At 36.4% G+C, this 21,881-nt stretch overlaps 4 protein-coding genes across 6 annotated transcripts; 2 read left to right on the forward strand and 2 right to left on the reverse strand.

Moving 5' to 3' along the window:
- Nucleotides 1–882: 882 nt before the first annotated feature.
- On the forward strand, nt 883–8,670 carry vsig10l (V-set and immunoglobulin domain containing 10 like). 2 transcript variants are annotated; one of them, XM_044117104.1, is made up of 12 exons: nt 883–1,143; nt 1,375–1,704; nt 2,283–2,555; nt 2,643–2,909; nt 3,090–3,332; nt 3,453–3,734; nt 4,603–4,695; nt 5,085–5,309; nt 5,388–5,507; nt 5,869–5,909; nt 6,491–6,577; nt 6,666–8,670. In XM_044117104.1, the coding sequence occupies exons 1-12, from the start codon at nt 1,071–1,073 to the stop codon at nt 6,738–6,740; spliced, it is 2,109 nt and encodes a 702-aa protein (XP_043973039.1). In that variant the 5' UTR covers nt 883–1,070; the 3' UTR covers nt 6,741–8,670. The 2 variants fall into 2 exon arrangements, with proteins under 2 accessions (XP_043973039.1, XP_043973040.1); XM_044117105.1 differs by lacking the exon at nt 3,090–3,332 and having other exon boundaries at nt 6,666–8,539.
- Nucleotides 6,716–13,944, forward strand: lim2.5 (lens intrinsic membrane protein 2.5). 2 transcript variants are annotated; one of them, XM_044117107.1, is made up of 5 exons: nt 6,716–6,744; nt 11,173–11,385; nt 12,616–12,765; nt 12,966–13,100; nt 13,776–13,944. In XM_044117107.1, the coding sequence occupies exons 1-5, from the start codon at nt 6,741–6,743 to the stop codon at nt 13,835–13,837; spliced, it is 564 nt and encodes a 187-aa protein (XP_043973042.1). In that variant the 5' UTR covers nt 6,716–6,740; the 3' UTR covers nt 13,838–13,944. The 2 variants fall into 2 exon arrangements, with proteins under 2 accessions (XP_043973042.1, XP_043973043.1); XM_044117108.1 differs by lacking the exon at nt 6,716–6,744 and adding an exon at nt 9,050–9,195 and having other exon boundaries at nt 13,776–13,911.
- An 889-nt stretch (nt 13,945–14,833) lies between these two features.
- LOC122831057 (free fatty acid receptor 2-like) lies at nt 14,834–16,663 on the reverse strand. The gene is made up of 2 exons (XM_044116969.1): nt 16,534–16,663; nt 14,834–16,130 (listed from the first exon to the last, which is right to left on the reverse strand). The coding sequence occupies exon 2, from the start codon at nt 16,121–16,123 to the stop codon at nt 15,221–15,223; it is 903 nt and encodes a 300-aa protein (XP_043972904.1). The 5' UTR covers nt 16,124–16,130; nt 16,534–16,663; the 3' UTR covers nt 14,834–15,220.
- Nucleotides 16,664–18,587: 1,924 nt separating this feature from the next.
- LOC122831063 (free fatty acid receptor 2-like) lies at nt 18,588–20,207 on the reverse strand. The gene is made up of 2 exons (XM_044116983.1): nt 20,145–20,207; nt 18,588–19,800 (listed from the first exon to the last, which is right to left on the reverse strand). Exon 2 carries the CDS (start codon nt 19,791–19,793, stop codon nt 18,882–18,884), a length of 912 nt encoding a protein of 303 aa, XP_043972918.1. The 5' UTR covers nt 19,794–19,800; nt 20,145–20,207; the 3' UTR covers nt 18,588–18,881.
- Nucleotides 20,208–21,881: the final 1,674 nt, after the last annotated feature.

Below are 21,881 nucleotides of genomic sequence, written 5' to 3' on the forward strand. Positions count from 1 at the left end.
TGCTTTAACATTTTTATTCAAGAAAAAATAAAACCTAGTTGAAGAAGTTACTTGAGTAAAAGGGTACAGTACAAACTGTTCATAACATCTGAATAAATATTTGAAATAATGTAATCAGACAGAATTTGAAGGTTATTTTCAAATTCTGGCATTTTAAACAGTAAAATGAAAAATGAAATCACACACAAAATATAATTACAAAATAAATTTAGGCCGAAGAAACACATTACTAAATTATTTTTCATATAGAATTTATGAAACTAATACTCACAGTAGGTTTTATGTAGCCTATTGGTGTGTGTGGTTTTTGTAGCACTTGCTAAAGTTTTTCCACGGACAATATTTACTATTTACCTTTATTTGCCCCCCAAGTGGCAGAACAGGCCCGGAAGATAAACATTGGAACAACAAAGCTGGCAAATTAACAAAAAATCTCACTTTAATATATGTTTCATCCATTTTGGTTGTTTTTTTATGCATACAATTGAATCTTCATACATTTAAATTGAGAAGTTGTTTATACTAGTAATTTCATCCTAAAAGTTAAACTCCCACATTGATTCACAGCAAGTGTTTATTTCTGATCATTTTTGATTATTTTTTTTCTTCATTTTGGCTGAATATGAAGAATAAAGTCAATATAAGTTGGTCCAACTTTTTCCCATCCAGATGAGAAATGGCTAGGTAACTAACAGCTAATTTGTAATATCCCATTCTGGTTAACTTTATGACGATTAAATGCTCATGGCATCCGTCTTGAAGAAATAAAGTCATAGAAAGCAAATTACAAAAAAATTGTAGCACAACATACCCCTGTTATCCTCCTGAAGTAAGAGATAAATAAGGGTTCCTGTTGTTTGTATTGAAGGGGCGTGGTCTCGTAACAATCAAGGCTTTGACTCTGCACAGGTGAACTCACAGGGCGCAGCTCGAGTTCTCAGGAACGCTCGCGAAAGTCAGTCTGAGGCCAAGGACGATTTTTTTTCCCCCTTTATGTTGGATTTTACAGAAACGTAATTAAGTTTTCTCTACTTTGTTGATGAGCTCCTAGATTCTTCTGTTTACCTGAGATGACGTGGTTGAAAGGGATTCAGAAATTGAGACCAGTGCTTGTGTCTGTTTTGTTTATCCTAACATCTCAAGGTGAGCCTCGATGTTTTTCAGTTTTTACAAGAAAAAATTATTACTATATATGCTATTTTTTACTTAGGGTTTGTTAAGAAGCAATAATTTTTTAAAATAATAATAATAATAATAATAATAATAATAATAATAATAATAATAATAATAATAATAAAAAACTTGCAAGGCTTCCTATTGAGTTTAGAGACTGAAAAAATGTTTAATTTTTGAACTCATCTCTCATCCTGACAGGTGCTAACTGCCAACTGGTGGTGTCTCCTGTTGGTCCCACCCTGGTGAATGCTTTAGCTGGTACCAACGTGACTCTGGCTGTTTTCTACAGTGGTGCCTCTGATCCAGTGGTTACCTGGTTCAAGGGAGCTCTGCCTGTGGGGACATGGACTATAAACACCAACTTTTCTCCAGACATAGCCAATGACGGCTGGGGTGTGCTCGAAATTGAAAGGAATGGGTCTCTTACCTTTAAAAATGTGCCACAGCGCTTTACTGGAAGTTATACTGTGGAACTAACAAAGTCTGGACACGGAACAGTTTCAGTGACATTCACTCTAAATATTTATGGTGAGTTAATGGAATATGGGAGATGTTGTGCGTTAAATATACAGCTGATCTGACTGCATATGTAATTATAGAGGAACCTTTCACATTGGTCATATAAAGCTGAATAAAGTCAACCAAATCTGAGCATTCTGAAGTTTGCAGAGATACAAAATGGTTCATAAGACTTGCATCTGTAGGTGGTGGCTCTTAAAGCACTGTTGTGCCTCTCCCTAAAATCTTTGAATGGGTTTTATTTCAAAATCCTATCAAATCTGTGACTCTTCTTAGTGTGTTTTTCTCCAATTGTTTTTCATCCTACTTTATTTTCCAGTAATGTACTGGACTTAACTGTCTGCAAAAAGTCATCTTCTTTAGCAAAGGCCTTTTGAGGGTTATTCAATGACTGACAATCAGAATTTTTGTTTTCATTAATAATAAAAATGGAAAGAAATGAATGCTTGAAATGTATAATGAAACTGTCCCAGGTGAACAACTTTTTAGTATAGCTTATTGAGATCCATCTGTAAATAAACTAGAGTTCTGATAATATAAATCCTGTTTGCAAAGTTGATTGTATCCATTAACATTTTTGTTTACAGAAATTATCCAGAATGTGACTCTGATCACAGAGCCCCATTTTGCCCAAGAGGGAGCTGAGCGGTTCACATTACAATATAACATGCTTCAAGGTGTTGTTGAACAAGAAATATGGCGCTTCAATGGAAGAGACCTGCAAAACAGCACACGCTATTTGATGGAGGGAACCAGCCTTGTAATCTTTGGACCTAACCGGACAGACAAGGGATCATATTCCGTGACATTGATGAACCCCTTCAGCAGCATGACCATGCATAAGAATGTGACTGTTCTTTGTAAGATGAATCCTCTTCTGCTCTGAATGTTTCTTAAAAGCTGTGTGTGCATCCTTCTATGTTTTATTTAAATGTGTTTTGTTGTAGACGGGCCGGATGAGCCCATTGTGGAGGCATTGGCAATTCAACCTTTCTACAAAGCAGGGGACTCTCTGATTTTGTCCTGCCGAGCTGAAGGATTCCCACTGTCAATTCCTCAGTGGATCTTTGGGGGTAAAATTCTTCCAGATTTTCACCAAGGAGTCCTAAATCTGACAAACGTGCAGACCAGTCAAGGAGGCTCTTACACTTGCTCTTTGCTCAATGAGCTGACTAAGGAGAAGCGTGAGAAGAATGTGACTTTAAAGGTCTATGGTATGTCAAAAGCACTTCTAATTTTGTTTAAATGTACATTGTTTAAATTGGATCTCTTGGCACTTGCTTGAAGTATCTGAACATAGAGCTTGTATATGAAGTGTGTGCGTGAATATTTACCCTTGTTGTCTGATTAAGACTTGTAATCATTTAGTTTTTTGTTTTTTTTTCTGGTAACAGACAGCCCGCTGGGTAGTCCAATATGCTCTGTGGCGTCTGTAAACAATACTGACTTGCAGTATCAGTGCAAGTGGGCAGGAGGAATGCCAGAGGCCCAGTTGTCTTTCCCAGCACTAAGTAATATAAACAGTGGAGCTGGAACCTTCAGCCTCATTGTTACTTCCTCTGCTAACCTCAATGACAAAACTATCACTTGCTTAGCAGAGCATCCAATTGAACAAAACTCCTGCAACATTACCGCAAGTAATATTTCATTGTTATCCCTCCTATGTCTTATTGAAGTCATATTAATATCTGTCTTTCAATCAAAACTGTGCTTTGGCCTCAAGAACAGCCGTTACCAAGATTGTGTTTGCTCCACAGAAAGTCCCAGAAACTTTCTTCCAGCTGTGAAAACCTCTGTTGATTCAGATGGAAAAATTGCAGTAACCATCCACTGTGTCAGTGAGGCATCCCCTCAGGCTGTGGTTTCATGGTCGCAGGGAAATGAGTCTGTCATCACTGGGTCGACATACCAGATAAGCAGTGACACTACACAGCTGAAGATTCGCAGTCATAACATCAGCACTTTCCTGCTTGCGCCAAACTACACCTGTACATGTCGCAATCCACTGGGCAGTCAGAGAAAGCTGTTTCAGTTGCAAGGTAAAGTCAAAATTAGACATGGATTCTACCACCTATTAAATTTGGCAAAACGTGGCAATTATTTTTGAATGAAAGGACACTTAATCTGTTCTTGTTGCTTAATTTAGAAAAAAAATTCTAGACCAAAAGTACCCTTCAAGATAAGCGAAAGAATTTAAAAGGTGTTTTATTAAAGCAGGATATCAAACCTCTTTGAATCTACAATAACTTGCATATCACCGTGACATTTTATTTTTACATTTATTCATTTATTTATTTATTATAAAGCACTTTGAACAGCTTTGTTGCTGAAATGTTCTATGCAAATGAGTACCACAAAAACCCTGAAATACGTTTATTTGACATCAAAAAGAAATTTTACGGTTTTAAAATGTAATTCTGATGTCTTATGTTGCAATAATAACTGGTAGGCCTGTAGTCAGTCCAAAATGACCTGTAAACTTTTCATAGCTATGTATCGGTCTGAATGTTTTTTAAATTGCACTTTACATTTTGAGGTGAGCTGCTTGCTTTATTAGCTTTGGGCAATTTTAACATTTAAAGACACTTATATCTGAGAAAATACAGGCGAGTAGGTGCAGTTAAAGAGACACAACATAATGGTACAAAATTCCTGCACAAGATGCTTTTTATTTTATGACCTTACAAACAGCCAATACTTTTGTTGACATGCAAAGGTTTGAGGGATTCTGTTCCATGTACCTCTTTTTGCTCTATGACTTGCATTTCTAGGAAAAAACCCCCACAATGGGCTCTTAGTTGGGAGCTAAGTAATGCCTGAGAGTGCTCTTTCCCTGTAAACAAAGCTATCCGGTCTTTACATGCCATCAACTCCCCTTCTCTCTGTCTGTCCAAAATCTCTCTCCAGGACCGACTATCTCAGATTCCAGTTTGTTCCCTAATCAAGATGGAACCATCATCACATTAACCTGGGAGGTCCCACCTACATCTGTGGTTACAGGTAAAGCAGAAATAACTTGAGGAAAGAAACTGAGTAAGCTCTAAGCTGATTTATTGTCACAGAGAGATCTCTTAGGAAAATGTGGCTTTCCACTGTTCCTTTTCTCTTTTTTGTTGGCCTAAACAGAAGTGTTCTGGGAAAAATGCTGACTAAATGTTGAATATTGAAACTTCTCACAAAATATAGGGGTATAAACACTGAGCAACGTGTGAAGTTTTCATCTGAGCAAGATTGTATTTTTGGAAAAACATTTAAGAACAGAACTTAACAAGGAAAAGCATATGTCAGTTTGTTTACAATGTTAAAATAATCAACTAATTTAATCAATTTAAAAAAGCAATGATTGAAATATGGAGTTGAACAAAATGTAACTTTTTGTTTTCTCAAAGGTTTTGACATCCAAATGAAAGGACCTGATCTTCTGAGCCATAGTGGTGATTATTCTGTTCCTAGGGGAAGTTCAAAAGAATACCGCATCATTCAGCAGAAACCTGGGTATGCTAGGAGTGCAGATGTCTTTTTGCTTGATCCTGACATGACATACAGGTTTCGAATCATTCCCAAAGCTCGGCTAACAGATGGAGAGCCATCTAAGGTTCACAGAATTGGCCCAGGTATGGCAGTCTGTCTTGTCAAATAATTCAGATTGGTTCATGCCAACTACTGACGACTGCCTGACTTGTTGACTTTAGGTGATGGTTTGAGTGGGTCTGCCATTGCTGGCATTGCAGCTGGAATCCCATGCAGCATTATCGCCCTGATCCTTCTAATGGGCCTTATTTTCCTAATTTTCTGCTACCACAAGAAAAAGAGTAAGTTAAGTTATGAAACCTTCACAATTTTGTATCAATATTCTAGTGTTAAATTTTACTTCCAAATGCAATCTGGTTACAAGCGTCATACTTCAATAAGTCACAAAAATGGGATTTTCAGCCTCCCACTCCTCCAGTTGAACCACCTTATTTGTTTGTATATAGCAAACTGAGAGTGATGAATAATTTTGTTCATATCAGGAATTATGTCTTGCAATACAATTTACAGAACAAAGTGCATTGATTAATTTTTAGAGTACAACTAGATATAAATGATCTTTGCATGCAATTCTGAATTAAAATGTTTGATCTCTTAATTATGTTAGAAAGATATGTGTTTTGTTTGTTTTTATTTGTGTAGGCAACAAGACAAGATATCCAGTCTCTAGAGCTGTTGAGAAGGTTTGATTCATTTATTACATGCCTACATAAACATGTGAATCAGAGTAGAAAATATTCATGTATGCTAACAATTGGTGGGCTGTATAATGGGTGGTGCACCAAACTTAGATTATTTTCCTGAAACTTTATCAATTTTCAGTATTCCAGATGCTTATCAATTCAGGCAATAAGACCTTTTAAACATTTGTTGTTCTTTTTATTTTTGTCTTCAGTAAGATTTAGTAAACATGGACATCCCAAACTGACAATTCTTTAACAGTGTATGTAAATGGTAGCAAGTAAAAGTTGTCTTCACCATCCATTCGCAATTCTTCCTAATGGACAAAGGGGGACCTAACCCTCCACTACCTTACAAACACAGCGCACAAAAACTAAATCCTGAGAAATCATAACTTGAAATGTTGTTAATGTTTTTAGTAATTTTAAATGACTACCTTGTAAAAGCCTTGCATTCAGTGAGGCTGCAGCTTAATGAAAATAGTTTAGCCACCCTAAGATGATTTTATCTAACTGTTTTGGAACTCCCATTTGTTCCCAGAGATAAATATATTTCAGAAATTTTCATTATCTCTGCTTTCTAGGTGAAAACCATCCAGCCTAAGGCAGTTTCACACAACATTTTGAACAGAGGGCTTAGACCTCCTCCTGACTACAACAATTTGCACCAGGTAGTTTTTCTAATACACAGGAAGTACATATTGAAAATTTCTAATCCTATTAAAATGAACTTTTTTTCTGTTGTATTCTTTATTCCAGACTCCGTCTGAAAGATCTGTGACGCTACCCATGTTTGTCCCACCTGCCCCAGTCAGAGTTGCAACGACAGTTTAAATGAGTAAATTGATGTGTATATTTTTGCAAAACTGACTTATATATATATGAAATGTTATATATATATGAAATGTTTTATACATTTAATTTTAACTGTAATACCTATGACATAATAAAAACATTCCTTAGAAGGAATGTTTTTATTGTGTGTTAGCTGAGAATGTAATAGCAGTCTATTCCTGTAGTATTTTTTTCTTCAGATATTTAATGTAGAAATAGACGTTTAAGAAGGTAAAGAGGTGTAAAAGTGGCCAATTATTTAAGAAAGAAGAAAGTTTTAAAAATTCTTAAAATGAAAAAAAAAATAAAATTACATTTTATTGTTATCCAGAAACTCTGGAGACAAGTCATCCTCTGGTCAAAATAACTAAGGACTAATGGTTTGCTTTTTTAATTTTTTTTATTTTAAATGTCTTGGGTTGCACTGAAAAATCTACATTTAGAAGCAACAGCAGTTGTTGCATTTAATGTAAATAACATTTTTCTCCTGAAATAATTTGACATAAATGTAAATCTAGGGTATTATTTTTTTTCAAGTGCTTGAAAATACATTTAAAGGTAAATAGAAAATCAGATATTATTTTACTAATTTGTAACTTTTTGTGCTGAAGTTGAATAATCTTTTTGTCTTTGCACAAAGTATCAGGAATGGAGGGATTCAAAATTCATTTTGCTTGCTGAAACATACATTGCTGCTGATGCTCATACATTTGTGCAGCAGATGGTGCTGTGGAGTATTGAATGACATGAATTCATCTGAATGTCCAGTCAGTTAGAACTGAAGATATCTTCAACAAACATGAACTGGTGATACTTGTCTTCATTAATGTGCTTGATATTCATTTTTCTTGATGAAAAGTGTTGAAAATCTAAATCATACTATATCTATCAGGCATTGTTTTAGAAACCAATGACCATTAGCTCTCAGTCAGTAAAATTGGTTAAATTACAGAAAGAAACTAAATTCAGTTTTAGATAAATAAAGCGAGTTAATCTCAAATCCGAACAAATGGATTATTTGTCTAGTAGCTTCTTTAATTTTATAAACATTTTTCTGCACGTTTCAGAGTTAGTTCTTTTGAAAAATAAAGAGAATTTACAAAGAGCGGCATTGGCAGGAAAAGAACAGTTATGCAAAACCAGACCTAAGAGAAGGTGACATTTTCTTTAGATCGTTGAGTGTGAGAGAATATGACAGAAGCATTTACAAAAAAGAAGAGCAAAATATTTTATTAGCTCTACCAGTTTAGGAGATTTACTTGGCCTATCATGAGACACAAATAAGGTCAACTTCATCTTAAAATATAAATATCCATCCATCCATCCATTTTTTGTACACCATTGTCCCTAAATGGGGTTCGGGAGGGTTGCTGGTTCCTCTCCAGCTACGTTCCGGGCGAAGGCGGGGTTCACCCTGGACAGGTCTCCAGTCTGTCGCAGAAAATATAAATATAACTTGCTATTATATAAGACAAGTTGACTGACATATTGCTCACTTCCTGTGGAAACTAATAATGGGTTGTCAGAGATGGATAAGAGAAAAGTGTGACTACCCTCTTTTTCCCATAAGAGAAAGTCATGTTTACAAGTTCAACTTTATTTTTTTCTAATCATTTATGATCAATACTATACCCTATATAACCCTCCCACCCCCATCCCTGGTGTCATGCTTCTAGTGCAACGTCCTACATGTAAAACTGTGTTGTCAGATCAGAGCTGAAAAACTGCACCGGGCCTCCATTTTTTTTTTTCTACTAACTGCTAAACTAACCTTTACTGTTTTTGATGTTGTTGCTAAATGATCACTGGGTTGTATTTTTCCGTACAACTCCACACAATATTTCTGACTGTAAAGATGGATGAATAGTTCATAATTATTCTGCCTTCTTACTCTCAGTGTATCATTATAAAGTGTCAACATGTTTAACACTATTTGTATGCAGTGTGTAATTTTATCAGCAAGTTGGTCATGCCTCTGTTGTAAGCGTGCATGTGTCTCTGTGACCACACCCCAGCTACACTAAAAGAAACTGGGCACTTCAGCATATTCCATTGACCACAGCAGTACTGCAAGCATTTGCACATCCACAGTTCCAGAATGACTGATAGAACAACAGACAAGGACTGTAGAGCAGTGGCCTCGTACCCCAGAGCCTCCCCCATGTCCACACCATTACCCCTCCCCGCCCCTCATTCCCTCACCCCTCTCCCCAAAAGACTCCCATGCAGTTCAATGTGAATGTGTCACGTGGCTTGTGGCCCACCAGCTCAAGTGCATTTGTTCTGTGCTGATTGTTTTAAAGGATTTTGCCTCCATCAACAGAAAGTTGGGGTGATAACCTTTTGGAATTCAGCCTACAGCTTCCTCTTTGACGATTTGCTCACTCCTGGTTTGCACTCTCTCCCTGAGGAAGGGCTGATACTTAAGAAGGTTCATATATCCTGAGGAATTCAGGTAGGTTGATGTGGAGTGGTCTTCCTTTTTACAATGGCTGACTCCACTCAAGCCATCAGGTGTATGTCTTACTTGTGGGCCCTGAAGGCCTTCAGAAGCATTTGAGAGTTTAGCTGGAAGTCTTTGCATCTCCTCTGTCAGTTTTGTATAATGTGCTCTTGGTTTTCCTTGTGAGAAATGTGGCACATGCAGAGATAATAAGAAGTCTACAATGAAAATATACATGTGTATCTAAATATTAGGAAATTATGTTAACTCAGTGTGGAGCTTTGTGTGGTGTTAGAGACGAAACTCACAAGTCAGCTTCATGTATTTCCACTTCAGTCACATCTCAATTAAGGACATGCATGTCTAGAATCTAGACTAAAGTCAGGACCATCAAGACCAGAATTTAAGTCCAAGTTCTAAACTTTGCTTCTGCTCTGCCTATTTGGTTTTGGTTTTACCTTTGAATAAGACAACTGATTTGCAGAACTGGGACAAAGCTGCATTGGAACTTCCAAGTTGGTCAAGTCTTGAGTCAAATCCCAAATAAAAGGATAAATTCCCAAGTTGAGTCCACAGTCAAGGCATGCAAATCCAGTGTTATGTCCCGAGTCCTACACTTTGTTTTTTATTAGCAAAATTTCAAATGCGCCGACAGTCTAACAAAATTTACCAAAAATGGATTATTATGCTTTTTTTTTTACACAAAATGATCTGGCTTATGCATTTGAGTAACTTTCTTAAAATGTGTTTTTTGTTTGCTTGTTTTTGATCAGCAGCTGTTAACATTTGCTTTGTTTCATTGTATTTTAATTATTTGTTTCTTTGTCCCATCTGAATAATGCCAAATCTTGTACCTCAAGTTAAAGTATCATTTTATTCAAGTTTTAGGGCCCGAATGGATCAGTGCGAGGATATTTTTTTACTATTTTTCGGTTGTTGGTGTTTCAAACAACTTACTTCATGTCTATAATATCACTTCCTGGCCCCATAATTTATTTTTCAATCAAGAACATTGACTTAGCTGAAAAGCTGACAGATATTAAATATTATTCCCTTAAACTGTAAAAACTGAGAGCATTTTTCAACACATGAAATATTTTCATGTTTATTACTGTATGTAGAATCACATAATTACTTCACTTCTATTGGCAAAGACTTCCCAGGAGGTCTGCATCAGAATTTTGCACGAAGTATGAAACGTAATGACCAGAATAAACTTGTTCTAAGTATGCATGAGTTCTTTGTATTTTATATTTTGATCAAATGCTGTTCTGTTTTTTTTAAATAAAGGCAAATAACCCACATGTGTTGGTTAATAGGGTACAACAAAGCTGATGCAAGGTTTTGCTAGTGGCAGTGCATTGACTGCTTCCCATCTTGTGTGCCACTTTGCCTTCTCTCTACCGGTTGCCCAAAATACCGTCTTGGAGACAATTTATGTGTTTTAAAGGCTTTTGAATTTGATATTTGACAGTCAGATCAAAAATGATGGAGATACCACTCAAGAATTACAATATTTCTTGCACAGCAATGGGTTTTAATCATTTAAAGCAGGATGTCACACCTAAAACACTTGGTTTCATATTGGGTGCATAATTTTAGCTTTCAGAAGAACTTTTCACTTCGAAAAGAACAATTGTGGTGTGTCAATTTTGTGAATCCAGTGACGCATGATCTTGCTTCTCTCCTAGTCGTCAGTGTAAACCACCTGATGACTAATAAAGTTAATAGTTAATTCAGGAAATATATAAACAGCCTTTGCTTAAAATAACATACTTTGTTTAGTTTGAGATATTACCTGGGTTCCACGTAAACAACTCATATTCAAGTGAAATGATGAGTCACTGTACAAAGATCTGAATCAACTTCCAAGTATTATGATTTTATCAACAACCCAAGTATAAGGTCTTTAAATAAGTGACTTGCATTAGACTTGAGTTCATAGGTTCACTTTTAAAAATAACTTCCATACTTTTACTCTTTTTGCAGTGCACAAAGCCTTTGCCGGCACCTTAGTGTCACTCATGATGTACAGCTTCATGGGAGGGGGCCTGTTTTGTGCCATTGTGGGAAACATCTTGCTGGTGGTCTCAACAGCAACAGACTACTGGATGCAGTACCGCCTGTCGGGCAGCTTTGCCCATCAGGGCCTGTGGAGATACTGCATGTCTGGCAAATGCTACATGCAGACTGACAGCATTGGTGAGTTGGAAGTTCTAAGTGCATTCCCTGAAAAAAAATCCTTTCTTTTAACGTGTGATGCAATAATTTCCCAACTATCTTATAATAAAAATAAAGTTCTTCAAGTAGTAAGAAAAATGGAACCTCAGAAGTGTAATGAGTGAGGACAGCCACATCCTCATCCAGTCTATGTGTTCACTGCTTTCCTGTTGACATGTTATTTAACAAGCAGCTTCGATGAGTCACATCAATAAGCCGTGCTTCGTCTAGATGTTATCTGTTCTCCACCTGTGAACTCAGCTTCATAAAGGACATTTTTGATGTTAAAAATCCAAAACATCTGGGCGTGCTGTGGTGGTGTAGGAGGCCTTGAGTCCTCGTCGCGGGTTCGATTCCCGGACCCAGCCGACATTTGCCGCATGTCTTCCCCCCTCTCCTTTCCTGTCAGCCTACTGTCATATAAGGGACACAAGAGCCCACAAAAGACCCCCTGGTGGAAAAAAATAAAATAAATCCAAAACATCTGCATAATGAGTGTTAGAATTTCTTTTTTTAATAATTGTTTATTAGTTTGCGCATCACATTAAAACAACAAATAGTAAAGCTGCAAGAAATTTTCATTAAACCACAACAGCTTTCATGACCCTGATTGTGAAAATACATATTCTCTTCTCAGTGATAAACATTTAAAAGGTCTTGATTTTGAAGGAAAAAAAATTCCCAAGAGAGAAAGTCTAACTTTTCAAGTCTCCCAAACCTCTTAGTAGACGGTTTGAAATATGAACTTGTTTTGTTTACTAATTTGTTACCAGGTTGACTAAAGTGGTAATAGCTTTAAAGATGTTTTTCTTACCCAAACTAGAAAATTCACAAAAGTAATAATTCAGAACACTGTTTCCACACAAAAACACACTGCAGACATTCATCAATAATTAATTGAGCACACTCTATTTCAAAACTAGGATTAATTGAAATTTATATCTGATTGAAATGAAATTGTTTTTGTAAAGTTCCTTGAGACGATCTTTGTTGTCAATTGACCCTATACATATAAACTGAATTGAACTGAATCAATTTTAGATTAAGCTACACTTAATGATCTTACAAGAATAAGATTCATTAAAAAAATTCACAGGGAATGGAAATAATTTATTTAAACTGCATGTACTGCCAAGTCAAACTAATTAAATTCCTTTTTGTGCATAGCTTGCATGGACTCATTCTTAACCCTGTCCTCTCTTACTTACTTAGCTTACTGGAATGCCACTCGAGCTTTCATGATCCTTTCCGCCATGACCTGCTTTGCTGGCATCATCGCAGGAATCCTCTCCTTTGCTCACTTCTCCGCTTTTGAGAGGTTCAATCGCTCATTTGCTGCAGGCATCATGTTCTTTGTTTCAAGTAAGTCATAGATGCAACAACAAAAATGCAGCCCCTATAATTCTTTTATGTTGCTACATTAATCAAACGATTGTTTAGAATAGAACTCATAGAGAACATTGACACCTGTTTATCTAATAGTTGCCAGGTAACAGAAAAAATGAAGAGACTGTGAATTTTAAGGAGAGACATCTTATAATGAATCTTTGTCTTCACAATAGCTCTCTTTGTCCTGCTTGCAATGGCCATTTACACGGGAGTGACGGTGAACTTCCTGGGCAAGCGTTTCGGTGACTGGCGTTTCTCTTGGTCCTACATACTTGGCTGGGTGGCTCTACTCATGACCTTCTTTGCAGGTTGATTAACACTTTCAAGATGCACATTTTTGTTGAAAGACTGTGTTTTACTGGTAATAAGCATTCAATATTTGTTGAAATATTGTGTTTTACTGGAGATAAACATTCAATATTTCAAATTATGCATGTAAATACCTTCCATACAATGTCTGTCAGGCAAGATGGGAATGGCGAGGAGTCAGAAATAACAAAATTCAATAAAAAAAAGTTAAACCATCCAAGTCAAAACAAGATAAAAGAAAACATTCACAATAGGAGAACAACTGTTGCCCCCTGCTATGCCTGCTGTTTTACAGGGCTGAAGTGGAGACGGATTTCTGGTCCCTCCATGTTTTTATAGATTGAGAATACTGTACCTGGGTGTTTCCAGCACACAACTGTTGCCCCCCTCTCTTTTGTTTTTTTTTTCTCTATGCAAGTGAACTCTTGTAAAAACAAAAGTAACAACTCCAACCAAATGACGTCACACCCAGAATACCCAGCGTCACTTACTAAGTTCTGCCTCTGGACCACTTCCATCTCACCTGAATGTCAAATCAAAGGACATTTCTGCACATACTATTTCACTCTTGTTGTGAATATTTTCTTTTCTCTTATCTTGACGTGCATATTTGTTGTGAAAAGCGCCCAGTGTGGTTAATCATTCTGTGTTTACAACTCATGTTTGTTTTACAGGTATATTCTACATGTGTGCCTACAGAATGCATGAGTGCAGAAGAGTGGTAGGCCCACGCTGAAACAAGCAGGAAATAACACTTCAAAGCAAAAAGCAACAAAGGAAACCCCCATTGATGTCATTAGAAAACTTTTTGAGAACAAATAAAATCATGATGTTTGCAGATATCAGAAATATGTTGTTTTGTCAGAAACAAGTCAACAACACTTTAACGTGTGAAGATGTGTTCTAATAAGCCCAGCAGTCCCTTCATTTAGGACTCTGACCCAATAAAAAACCCAGTAAACAAAATCATAAAGTCAGGTGATAGCTGCAACTAAGATTTTGTATTTGAAAAATGTATCTAAGACCTTTAAGGCTGTCTCTGCAGACACTAGGCTTAGGACGTCTGGAGATTCCATTTGGATCAAACAACTTTAAAATCTGAATATACTATTAGATTTTCAAAGTTCATTTCTTATTTAATACTTATGCTATTCAATTAACTTCTTTGAGGTGGATGGGGCTAGGTTTTTGCCATAAACATCTCCATATTTATAAAAAAAAACTTAATCCAGTTTTTGCTCTGCCTACTGTATTAAAATGAGTTTACACTTAATTTTCGTTGCCTGACATTCAAGTAAATCAAAATGTGAGTGAACATATTTTAAGTCTAAAGCAGGGACCAAATGTGAGTAGCTAGAGAGAGTCAGTACATGTAAATGTGCTTTCCATGGTTTATATATTATTAATTACATCTCAGTGAAAGAAAATATGTTATTTAGTGAAAGAAAAATATATATTTTCAGATTTGATCTCAATGGTTTTGTTTGAAAAAAACAAACACAAAAACAAAACCATTGTTGAATACTGCTCCATGGGCAGTAGCCAACATCTACATTGTATTTCTGTATAATTTACATTGTGTTGGTCCAAAGACTTTACTAATGCAAAATAGGGCAACATATATGTCTCTTTGTCTAGTAGTTGCCAGGCAATATCCAAATTAGGTGACCTTTAGTTTAACTCAAATGAGAGCTTGCAGATTTATAATGAAATAAATCATCTCACAACCACCAATTACTCAGAAATAAGAAAAAAAGCTGATATAAAAGAGTAAGTTACTTTTTTGTTCTCATATTATATAGAAAAAACTGTCACATGCAGATGGTCGTTGTTTAAAGGATTTAGTTAAAAAAACAACACATTAAATGAAGTTAACAACAAACAGACCACCTAGCATATATGAAAATACACATTTCTAATTTTGTATATATTTCCTGACAGGTTAATCATTACAGTTAAGTACTATGTTCATGTGTACTCAGAAAAAGCTGCTGATACATGGTAGCAAACAGGAAAAAACATGTCAAAGACGTCATCAATTGGTTTCCTGGCATTTTGTCAAATACAAAATGCCAATGTCAAATACATCATGTGGGATGGAACGCACATTGATCATAAATTATTGTTCTAAATTTGTCCCTTTTCTCCACTTACTACAGTGCTTTCTGAAAATGGATTTTTCGCTTGTGAAGTGAAAGACAGAGGAGGAAAAATAGAATATAATTGGATCAAAACAGGTGTTCAACGTGCTGAGCAGCAAAGTGTAGTATCTCCACATTGGGCTTGCACGCTGGAAGTAACCCAGCAAAAAAGAGAAGTTGAATGGTCCAACACAAATGAGGAACACGGCAAGAGTCCCTAAAGCCATGCCAATAGCCTTCCTCTTCTGCATCCAGGATATCCTGGGACGGCTGTACAGAATCAAAATTAAGTGCAGGTAGCAGTAAGTAGTAATTAAAAGAGGCACCAGGCAGAACAGAAAGAAAAACTCCAAACGCACTGGGAGGAGAACTTCCAGCTGCCTCTCTGTGAAGTTTTCATAGCACATAGAAGAGTCTGAGATGGACAAGGAGGGGTGGTGCTGGATGATGAAAGTAATGCTGCAGTGTCCCATTGAGATCAGCCAAATAGCAGCACTGATAGTGATCGGGTACACAGGTTTCTTGAGGTGTTGGTAGATAACAGGAAATGCTGCTCCTACGTAGCGGACCACGGCGACGGCCATCAGCAGCAAGGAGCTGGTGTGGATTGTGGAGAAAAAGATAAAGGAGGTGATGGAACACATAAAGTTGGGCAGATTCCACTGCATCCCTGAAGCTGCCTCGTGCATCTTGAGAGGAAGGATGATCAAGAAGAGCAGGTCGGACACAGTCAGATTCAGAAGCAAGATGTCTGTTGGAAGAGGACTGTGGTGGATTTTGATGCTGAAGGCATAGAGAGCCACCAGATTGGCAGGAAGGCCAATCAGGAAGGAAAATATGTAAAATATCAGAATAATCTGACTTTTCACCAATGAAATCATCTTGATCCTGATGGTAGAAAAATAAAAATTGTCAAAATGTATATTGTAGAGACAGTATACAGAAAACATTATTCATAAATACCAACAATGCTGCTAGAGTGTAATCCCCAAAAATAAAGCAAATACATTTTTTCGTAATTTAGTTGCCCTAAAATAAGGAAAATACTAATTGGAAATATATATACATACGATAAAACATTTCTCAGTTTTAATTATAAATCTAATTTATATAACCTGTCATAACCTCGTTGTCAATATCATTTTGTTTCTGTAGCTGATAATAAATTAATTGTATTAAAGAAATGACTCTTTTCTGGCACCAATTTGCTCAAGTCTAAACAAAAAAATATTGACTTTCAGAAGCAAAAACACTACATTTAATGATTTACAAGATAAAGATATGTACTTGCCTAATGCAGCAGTCAACATCCAACGTTTTTACTGTCTTTGAAAGTAGAAAATTAAGAGAAAATTAGATGCCTGTTGACTTCAACGATGAGTTGGTATTAAATGAGCAGGAAACAGCTCTTCACACTAAAGACTTTAGTGACTCATATCTCACTCTGTTACGGCCCCTGGCCTCTTGAGGCTGTGCGTGCTCCTTTTCTTTTGTTATGCAGGACCAGCTGTGAAAACACCTCTTCTGATTGGCTGCCTGGAAGCTGCAGGAGTCGCACACCATTGGATCAGCAGTCCATGGCAAGACAATCAGATGCTGATGAGCCTCACCTGTACCTTTAAAAGGCTCCTGAAACAGTCCTTCAGGGGGACAGCTAGTAGGAAGAGGTTCTGTAAAGCTGTTCCCCTACCTCTGGTTTGCTACTGCTTTGTAGAACTCTTGGAACTTTTGTTTGCTACTGCTAAAGCAGTTTGATTGTGTTTGCTGCTACAAGCTTGTGCTAGGGAGGTTTGGTGCTCCCTTTTGTCTTTTGATTTGGATTGTTTTGAGTTACCTTTAGACTGACTTATTTGAACTTTTGTAATTTAATTTGCACTGTGCATTCTTAAAATTGGTTAGGCAGTTTCTGTTGTTTCAATTGGGTTATGTTGTACTGCGTTTTGGTTCTGTGAAACCCTTTTTTTGTAATAAATCAGCTCTTTTATTTAATTCCTTTTCTCTGGACATTTTTATGTTACCGCCCCTGGACCCCTAGACCTTGGGGGCGTAACACACTCCCAGCAACTTAACACCTTCAAGTTGCTATTTATTTCAATTCAAAACTGCACTATGGAATTAAACCAAACATTGGGTTCCTTTTTGTTTGTTATTAGGACTTTTAGTTGCTGAGCTTTTTTCTGGTTTGTTGCTTTTGACTTCAGATTTTGAGCCTACTGTGCTTTATTTTAGTATGTTTGTATAATTTCTATTTCTGCTTGCTTACTCTGGTTTTGCTTAGTTGATGTTTTCCTTCCATTGTTTTCCCCCTCATGTTCATTCAGTCATTCTCTGTACTCATCCTCCCTCAGTTGTTTAGATCCACTTTAGTTGCTTCCTCTCAGTTTATAAGTCTCTCCTGTTTACAATAATCATGTAAAAATCTGTGTTGATTTTCCTCTGATGTGTGATGTTAGGTTTTGTTTCAGCACCACAATCTCTGATTAGGAAGGTCCTGCTTTGACAAACACAGATGTGTTTGTGATTTCCTTTGGGTAGATTCCTTTTGGGAGGATTGCCAATCAGTTTACTTTTTTCCTGTAGGTTTTTAAACTCTTTTGTTGTTACAGGATTTTAGTTACTGCAACTTGAGACATGGAATACACAATGTTAAACAAAACAAAAAAACCTAAAGCTCATAATTACAGAAAGCATTTATTAAAGCTGCCTCGTGGCTGTATCTGTACAGAAATATGTAAGTTAAATAACTAGAACATAGAATTATCATGATATTTTCCTTCTAGCCTTATTTTTTTCCAGCTGAATCTGGAATTTAACATCAGTCCATTGTGATTACATGAACTTCAGTGAGGGTTGTGTGATCATCTTCAACAGCCTCCACAACAGCTCTCTGTATACCAATGGCCAAATATGACAGTGAGTTTACTGCACAACTGTTTTAGTGATGTTTCTCTTTGTTCTACATGGATTGGACAACAACAACCACTTCCTCTTTGAAGGTTGTTTAACACATAAAAAAAATATTTTTATATTACGTATTATTGGAGGAATTTATGCAGTTAGCTAAAATTCACGAGACAGTGTAAAATGGTGTACCTTTTTCATTCAGAAAAAAATTCCACATTTGTTGCTGTCATGAGTTGGTATTTAAAACTTTATTTCTTTAAATCAATACATTTTTAAAGCTCTTAGGATATTGAAACTAATCACACAGCAATCTAGCTTCAAACCCAACCACATATAAAAATACATATTTTAATTACAGTTTATTTGTTTAATTTGAATATTCTTTCCATACATGTTGTCTCGTTCTTGATCTATGTGCAAATGAAGATGAATGAATTTCTTTTTACTTTTCATACTTTTACTTGCACATTAATTCTATACATGTATTTACTGAAAGCATTAGTGCAGAGTATCTCACCTACTCTAAAAGAGAGGAAGTAATATGCCAACCATGATATATTAATCTACCAATTTAAAGCTGACAGCTTCCTCATGACTTATAATATTGTGAAGCCTTCAAAAAAGGTTAACCAAGGTTTTGGGTTAGGATACATCTAGTAATAAACAGCAGTAGGTCATTTCAACAGAACTGAGTTGAAAACAACTGAATAAAGAATTAAGATCAAAATTTCAGATTTAGGTTGAACATGTGCCCCTTATTTCCATTTTTACATCATTAACACGATGCTTTCTGAAAATAGATTTTTTGCTAGTGCAGTGGAAGATTGAGGAGGAAAAATAAAATATGATGGGATCGAGGCAGGTGTTTAATGTGCTGAGAAGCAAAGTGTAGTACCTCCATTCAGGGCTCTTACCCTGGAAGAATCCCAATAAATGAGAAAAATTGTATGGCAGAACACAAACGAGGAACACAGCAAGAGTCCCCAAGGCCATGCCAATAGCCTTCTTTTTCTGCGTCCAGGATATCCTGGGACGGCTGTACAGAATCAAAATCAAGTGCAGGTAGCAGAAAATGGAAATTATAAGAGGTATAAGGCAGACCACAAAGAAAAACTCCAAACGCACTGGGAGGAGAATTTCCAGCTGCTTCTGTGTAAAATTCTCATAGCAGATAGAAGAGTTTATGCTGGAGAGAGATGGGTGGTGTTGGATGATGAAAGTGATGCTGCAGTGTCCCATTGAGATCAGCCAAATAACAGCACTGATAGTGATCGGGTACACAGGTTTCTTGAGGTGTTGGTAGATAATAGGAAATGCTGCTCCTACGTAGCGGACCACGGCGACGGCCATCAGCAGTAAGGAGCTGGTGTATATTGTGGAGAAAAAGACAAAGGAGGTGATAGAACACATGAAGTTGGGCAGATTCCACTGCATCCCTGAAGCTGCCTCGTGCATCTTGAGAGGAAGGATGATCAAGAAGAGCAGGTCGGACACAGTCAGATTCAGAAGCAGGATGTCTGTTGGGAGTGGCTTGCAGTGGATCTTGACACTGAAGGCATAGAGAGCCACCAGATTGGCTGGAAGGCCAATCAGGAAGGAAATGATGTAAAATGTCAGAATAATCTCACTTCTCACCACTGACTCCATTATGGACCTTAAACAAAAGAAGATAAAAAAAACATTTAAAATGCCTGTTAGAGCCAATGGCAATGGCCAATTTCATGAATGTATAACAAGTATTTTGACTCCTAAAACAAAAACAAGTTAAATCCCCGAATTGCTTCATTTTCTTCAATTTTGAACATTATGCCAATTATCTTGTGCTTAAATAAAAAAAAAAAATGCACAGCTGTGTTTATAGGCAACACAGCAGAAATCCACTGTTAATGATTTCCCCTGAGTCACATTTCAGATCTAAGACAAACAAACATACAAATTACAGCTAACAATATATTTTAATCTGAATTTTCTTTGTTGAGAGAAACAAATCTTACTTACCTGAGGGCATGTAAAATGCTAATAAATCACAAGTCTTTGGGTGCTGACTTCAGTTAAGCATATCTTTGTTCTATGTGCTCTCAGTTTAAGGATGGCGTGGTATAAAATGATGCAACCCGGAAACACGTACAGTAGACACACTGAAACATAACAGAGCCTTATTCATTCTAAGCTGAGCAATGACCACTCACCTTCCAGTTAATATTAACTAATATGCAAAATTTAACTTCCTTTAAATTTTGCATATTAATAAACGTTGCAAGAACTTTGAACTAAAGAATAAACATAGCTTTCCTGAGGCAGAATGTTGTGTCTCAACATTCAGCTCGTGAGATCCTCAGAGCCTTAGTGACTGTTTTAGAATATTTATATACCCAAAGTGGTAGCAGAACCATCATTGGGGTTTTTATAGCAGAGTCCTTTTTGAAATAGCTCGTGCTTGCATTTCCTTTTGGCCAAATATAATCATAGCAATCTGTATGCTAAAAATTATCACTTGATATTTTGAACAATGACAGCACTCTAAATATCTACACACTTACATTGTTTGTTTGCAAAAAGAACTGTGCTTAAGACCACATAGATGCAAACAGCTATGGCTGCTTTAAATTTGTTTTGAAAGAAGAGGAACTGCAATGGAGCCTACTGTGTCATAATGGGTTTTCTCAATGCAGTCATCATCTATGTTGCTGTATACACCCTATAGAAATGAATGTCTGAGATAAATACTTTTAAACATTCAGTGAAAATTAAGTTTTGAATATTGTTCAAAGTGAGAAAAGCATATTGGTTTAACTTTATTTAAACAAAAGGAGATAAATAAAGAATGTGATTACTTTCCAGGGATTATCGTTTAATCTGCATGAGAACCAGTATGTTGTAAATCAATGATTTACCATTCCATAAATGAGCTTTGAGACTGGCTCTATCTCAAGTTCTTTGTCACAAAATGCTTTTTTCTGTTGCTGCTGAAGTCCCATTGAAGTCCTCATGTCTTCCAAAAAGTCATTGTCATAAACACAAGAACATGTGTTTTCCTCAAGGTTACTTTCAGGTGTCTGTTGGTTTGTGTCTGAGTCTTCTAATTTAATAAAAAGCAAAAGAGGAAAGTTAACACAGAACCAGAAGCGAGGGTTATACTGATATTATATGTTTTTCTTTCAGTTGTTATCTTAGGTTAAATTGTGGTTCATTGTTTTAATTTTGTAAAGCATAAAAGCAGTTCTCTCTACCTTTGTGGTGTGTAGTACCGTTCCTCCGGTTGGACAATTGCTGGAGACTGTTGGGGCCTTCAGAAAAAAGCAAAGGGATAATTTTGATGTTGCAAAATAAATGTAATTTCTCATAGCAAAAATTAAAAAAAGCAAAAAGATTACAATCTAAGACCTGTCAATCAGTTGTAGTGTAAACCTTTTCAAAGACAAGGAGTAAAGACAACCAACCTGCTCATGTTCAATTTTCGCTTAATACAAAATGTGAATCCTAGAATCAAAATAAAACCCATAATCATCAACCATAACCATGTAAGAGATGAAGCTGCAAAAAAGAAGGCATAAATTCAGATAGGACATAGACAAAAACAGTCATCACCAAGAATTTAACTTACAAGTTTCTGACGTAATGTTTAAAATCAGCTGTGTGGTGTTACTGCCAAATTCATTCCAGGTTTTGCACTTTACACTGTCCTGGTTTAATATTGGCAAATTAATTTCCCCAGACACTGCATTTACCCTGAGT

This window comes from Gambusia affinis, linkage group LG05, assembly GCF_019740435.1.
Source record: "Gambusia affinis linkage group LG05, SWU_Gaff_1.0, whole genome shotgun sequence".
Classification (NCBI taxonomy): Eukaryota; Metazoa; Chordata; class Actinopteri; order Cyprinodontiformes; family Poeciliidae; genus Gambusia; species Gambusia affinis.